General features: G+C 39.3%; 1 protein-coding gene across 2 annotated transcripts in view; it reads left to right on the top strand.

The window, feature by feature from the left end:
• Nucleotides 1–5,262, top strand: part of LOC122065597 (protein ACCELERATED CELL DEATH 6-like) — an 11,941-nt gene extending 6,679 nt beyond the window's left edge. Inside the window, exons 3-4 of one of the 2 annotated variants that reach the window (XM_042629418.1) lie at nucleotides 3,479–3,896; nucleotides 4,999–5,262. In XM_042629418.1, the coding sequence (XP_042485352.1) occupies nucleotides 3,479–3,896; nucleotides 4,999–5,162 (582 nt within the window). In that variant the 3' untranslated portion in view covers nucleotides 5,163–5,262. Of the gene's footprint in view, nucleotides 1–3,478; nucleotides 4,372–4,998 lie in introns of those variants that run through there. The other variant, XM_042629417.1, reaches the window with a different exon arrangement.
• Nucleotides 5,263–6,000: the final 738 nt, after the last annotated feature.

The raw sequence follows: 6,000 nt of genomic DNA, 5'->3' as shown, positions 1-6,000 counted from the left end.
TTTGGCTAAGAATCAGAATTGTATTAAAATGAAAAAGAAGAGAGAAAAAAAATAATAAAGTACACCAAAGGCCTTAGCTAAAGAAGGGACCCCACCTTCGGCATTGCCATCAGCAAGGCCCTTCAAAGCTATCTGCAGAATCTAAATCTTGGTTTGGAAAATAAATCACATATGATTTCCTCAATAATATGAGAAGGAAATTCTTCCATGATTCCAGAAACTCCAGTTTTTGCGGCTGATTTGGCAAGATAATCCGCAACAGGGTTTGCTTCCCTGAAGCAATGAGAGATCTTTCAGGAGATAGAGTTGAGGTAGTGTTGCATTTAGAGCCAATCTCGAAGAGTGAACCAAGGAAGAGACTTACCCTGAACAATGGTGACAACTGCCACAGAGTCTGTCTAAATCCACAAATTTGTGACCCTTTGGTCCATGGCATGGCAGATACCCTCTAGTAAACTCCTGAATTCCGCATAGTAGTTTGAACTGATGCCGAGGTAGAGCTTGAAGGAAAAGACCACTTTCCCTTTGTAATCCCGTATAACGCCTCCACCTCCTGCTTGACCAAGATTTCTCATGGAGCTGCCATCAACATTTAACTTTGTCCAGGTGCAGAGAGGCTTACACCAAATGACTTCGAGAATGGAGGGAGAATCGCTTAGAGCTGCATGCAGCCCCAATTTCCTACAGCATAGGAGATCAGATGTAGATCGAATGAACCCCTTTAAGTTGAAGCTCGCCTCTCTAATCGTCCTCAGTACTTTATTGACCAGGTGAGAGGCATCCCTACTCTGACCACCATGCCATCTATGATTCCTCTCTCGCCAAATAGCGTCAGCCATAATGGTCAAGCCAGCCGCCCAAGGATCCTTTACTGACAGAATTCGTCTCTTTCCTTTCCACTAGAAGATCAAGTCAGCAATGGAGGTTTGATCCTTCCAACTCAAACCAAAACAGCCCAAGAAATTGATCCAAATTCGCCGCGAAACACTGCAATCTAAAAAGAGATGGGGCAAGGACTCAGATTGGGTTCCAGACATAACACACTTGGAGGCTAAAGAGATTCCTTTTTTCCTAGTACTGTCATCAGTAGGAACCTTCCCATGACACAGACGCCAACCAAAAGTCAACAGACGAGGAGAGAGGCCTTTCATCAAGACCAACTTATGCCATAGGAACTTGGGGTTTCGACGACGGATATCATTCCACGCAGAGGAAGTATTGAAATCTCCAGAGGTGGAGAGGGTCCAAACACATTTATCACCAATGTTGCCCCTTGGAATATTAATGTTTGAAGCAGCTGCAAAAATATTTTCTAGAAAAAGAGATGAAACCGTAGGGAATACCCACTCATTATTGACAATAAAATCTGCAACCTTCATGGTAGAAGACGCGAACAAGTCTTCTCTCATAGCAGCAATTTCCTGGATAGATTCAGACCCAATCCATCTATCTTTCCAACAGTTTATAGAGGCCCCATTATCCACCACCCTTCACTTTTTGCTAGAAACAAAAGACCACATTCTTCGAAGACCTGGCCAAATCGTGGACGATTTATACCCCTTCTTGAGCTCCCCATTTTTCCTTAGAAAATGAGCCTGAATAATGTTGCTTAGAGCTGAAGTAGAGTGTTTTATATTCCATATCTGATTACAGAGAAGAGCTTTGTTAACATCCCTCAGACACCTTATTCCAAGCCCTCCTTCCTATCTAGGCTTGTAGATTGAATCCCATTTGACTGTCACTCCTATGGCTGTATCAGGATCTCCACTCCAAATGAAGTTTCGCATCCACAATTCCATAGTCTTCAGTAAAGAGCTAGACCACCAATACATAGAGAAATTGTGAGATGGCATGCCAAATATAACTAACCTTATTAGTTCCACCCTACCAGCCATGGAGAGAAGCTTCCCCTTCCAACCAACTATCCTCCCTTTAATTTTATCCATCACAGGGAGAAGTGGTTCTCTAGTAACCCTACCCTTGAAGATTTGCACCCCTAAGTATTTTGTGGGGAACTTGCAGATGGAGATCCCAAGAGTATCAGAGATGAGTTGCTTCCTATCCAAAGACATTTTCCCAAGGAAAAGTTTACTCTTGTCGAGGTTGATTTTTTGCCCTTAGAACTGCTAATACTTTGTAAGGAAATCATGGAACTATCTGACATATCTGATGGAGCCGTTCAAAAAGAAAAAAATATCATCAGCAAAGAGAAGAAAACCAGGCATCTAAACTCCTTGAGGACCCTTGATGGCATGCAGCTTCTTTTCCTGAAGCATAAGGCGGATTCCCCTACATAAGACCTCCTCAGCCAGAATAAATAAAAGGGAGGAGATGGGGTCAACCTGACACAGCCCTCTCTCAACACCAAAGAAACCAACAAGGCCTCCATTAAGCATCGCTGAAATCTTGGAAGAGAGAAGAATTTGATGCAGCCAAGCAATCCAAGTATCAGGGAATCCAAACTTTTTCAGAACTTGGAAAAGAAAGCTCCAAGAAACGGTATCAAAGGCTTTCTAGATATTTATCTTGACGCCCATACTGGCACCTCTAGTATAGTCAAACATGAGGTTAGATAACTCTGAAGCCAGACATATGTTGGATTGAATGACATTGCCCTTCTGAAAGGCACCTTGCTCTTTTGAGATGAGCTTAGGAAGGAGGGAAGAGAGCCTTGATGTCATAATCTAAGACAAGATTTTACAGAAAAAATTCTGCATGCAAATCGGCCAGAATCTATCCAGAGAGTTAGCGCCTTCAACTTTTGAGATAAGGACCAAGAAGCTGTTATTGATCACTTTAGGAAGGGTTTCAGATCTGAAAAAACTCTTTACTGCAAGGCAAACATCAAAACTGATCAGCCCCCAACAATGTCTAAAGAATGCACCAGAGAAACTGTCAGGCCCTGGAGAACTGTCAGGGTCAAGCAACATTACCATCAGCATTCCGATAAGTATGATTCCAATTTTGACATTACCATCAGCATAGACTAAAAAACTCATCTATCAATAAGCCTCCACCTACTACATTGCCATCAGCAGAAGACTCAAATTATAGGATGAAAAAAAAAATCTAAAAGTTATTAATCACTATAAAGATTCAAGAAACTTTCGTTCAGATTCCTATGTCAGATTCAACTTCTTCCTGATTTTTATGCAGAGGAAAACATCAAAATCCCATGTAAACGTGGCCTAGTCCCCCCCCCCCCCCCTCCCCCACCAATTGAAATGATGGTCAACAAAAGGAATGAGTGGTTCACATTTTTTTTTTTTTTTTTGGGTGGTAGAAAAGGTGGTTTACATATCTACATGTGAAGAAAGTCTTTAGTTTTTACAATTGGGATCAAAGAGGATACTTTATACTCAGGAATGCGTTGGGAGAGAATACAAATTCATAAAAATGTTGTTCCAAACCATTTGGTATGTCATTGTTCTTCATAATCCTGAAGCAAATAATTATATTTTTAATTTCAAATATGCAGTTTCTTTGCCGAACAGCTTTAAGAATTTATGATGCACCATCTGGTCGACCTTCTCCAATTATTGTGGAAAATAACTCAAGAACAGATACTCAAAATATACACAAATACAAAGGGAGGTTCAATACTCTAGTGCTTGTAGCAACTCTGATCTGCACGGTCACCTTCGCCGCGGGTTTTACAGTCCCTGGAGGTTTCAATGTTGATGGTCCATATAATGGCATGGCTACCTTGTTAAGGAAGCCTGCATTCAATGTTTTCGTCATCTGCAATACCATGGCTTTGTATCTTTCTATCGTGATTGTGGTGAACAACATCTGTGCACAGTTGGCTGACATTCATGTCTTCATTCTTGTGGCTAAATTTAGCTCACCATTGCTGGGTTTAGCTCTCATTATGATGGCTGTGGCATTTGCAGCAGGTTTGTACTCGGTCATACTTAAACTCCAGTGGCTAGCCACAGTGGTTTTGGTCATTGGTTCCATTTTTCTTTTCTATATGGTATATTTCCTTGTTCTAATCAATGTCCCATATAAGTTCAATTACCTTGTTCCACGGCACATCTCCTGGAGGTTCTATCTTTTGATCTGCAAAATTGATAGGATCTTTGACAACATGGATTGGTTATCTGGTGTTAAAGAGCTCTGAATCACCTCATGGGAGGAGATGTTTCTTCTTTTGTTTAGACACTATCATCAAATGTTAGGGTTTGGGTTTGTTTCCTTTGGAACTTTATGTTGAGAGGGAAAAAAAAAACTCATATGGTTTGTATTGCGGATAGTAATAGTGTATGTCATAAATTGTATTGGTGTTATATCATCATAATCTTAGTATTAGATAGAAATAGTATCTTTGGGTTGTCTTTGTTTTACTTTTTCCCTCATTCTACTCTTTTATGTGCACCCCCTTATAGGGCATAATGCAACTTCTTATCACTTTCACTTCTCTAAATCTGGTTTTCTACAATGTTATGCTAAAAAGCAAAATAGCTGAATTAACTTCTCGCTCTGTTCCCCTTCCATCAAGGTGTAGACTTTGTTTAAATCAGGTAGAATCCTTTAACCATCTGCTCCTTGAGTGTGGATATGTTTCAGAATTATGGTCAAGGATTCTTAGCTTTTTTGACCAGTGATGGTCTGGTTTTCTTTCTGTGGAAGCTTTATTTTCTTGGCGGAAAAGAAAAGCGGCAATAGGCCCCTGTAACAAATTATGGCTTCCTCTTTGCATTATCATCCCCATGCACATTTGGAATGAGAGAAATAGAAGGTATTTTGATGATATAAACCGCCCTCCCTCTTATGTGGTTCGAGCAATTTTGAAGGAACTTCAAGATTACTCCATCCTTGTGCCTTGCCAAATGGCTTCAGTGGCTGACTTGGTTCTTTCAAAGAAATTCCAGGTCTCCATTACTAGATCAAACCCACAAAAAATTCAGGAATTATTTTGGAACTTTCCACCTCCAACATACTGCAAACTGAATATTAACGGATGTTCATTTGGAAATCTGGGGTTTTCTGATGCAGGAGGAATTTTTCGGGGTGATAAAGGTAATAGCAATGGTTATTTTACAAGAAATATCAGAATGAGATCAATTGGGCAATCTCTCACTGTTACAGAGAAGTCAATGTCGCTGCTAATAAGCTTGCAAAGCATGGAGCTGGAACTAAGGCATCAGCCTCATGGCTAAGTCCTCCTGATTTTGTTTTATCGGATGTAAGTTGGGATTTTCAGAAAAGACCCAGATTTTGGTTTATGTAATTTGTTGATTGGGATAAAAATCTGTTGATGGCCATGCTGAAGGTGGATTTTTAGTTTAATAGATTTTTTTTCTCTGTAACATCCATTTTTTATATATGATATTCTTTAATAATCTTTAACAAAACAAAAAAAAAAAATAATAATAATAGCTACTTTTGCTTGTTCCCTTCTGAATGGAAGCACATAAGAGCAATATTTGTGTGAGCACATGAGTGATTCTATTATTAGTTAGTTAATAATACAATACTCTGATAAATCAGGTTGAAATGTATGCAGAAGTTCATATGGACTCTGAGGTGGGTTTTTATTGTTTAAGTATGTATAATTTTTATTGACATGGAGCATATGTGTCCCCAGTGAACAACTTCGCTTAATTGCTAGTACAAACCAGTAACTTACTGTGACTCAAAACTCAACTTGAAACAATAGTCAATTAAACCCAGTATCTTAACTTGATATAATATATAATTCTTCTAACGGTGCCGACAAAATGACCTGATCAGATCGACTCTATAGTTAGCATGGTTTCAAGTTTGGTTTAGTATCGGCCGTAATGTATATCGAAACCTAATCGATCTGAATTGGTAATCTGTAACATTTTAGGGATAAAATAGCAAAAAAAAAAAAAAAAGTACTTCTTTTTGAAAAATAAGGCATAAGTGGCCGATACACACTGATCTGGATTGCTATCACTGATATCACCGATACTAATACCTAAATCCATGATATTCATTAAAAGTTGTAATTGTAAATCGTAAGGAGCCAGG

Source organism: Macadamia integrifolia, unplaced genomic scaffold (assembly GCF_013358625.1).
Source record: "Macadamia integrifolia cultivar HAES 741 unplaced genomic scaffold, SCU_Mint_v3 scaffold2057, whole genome shotgun sequence".
Lineage (NCBI taxonomy): Eukaryota > Viridiplantae > Streptophyta > Magnoliopsida > Proteales > Proteaceae > Macadamia > Macadamia integrifolia.
This window is presented reverse-complemented; position numbering and strand designations above follow the sequence as displayed.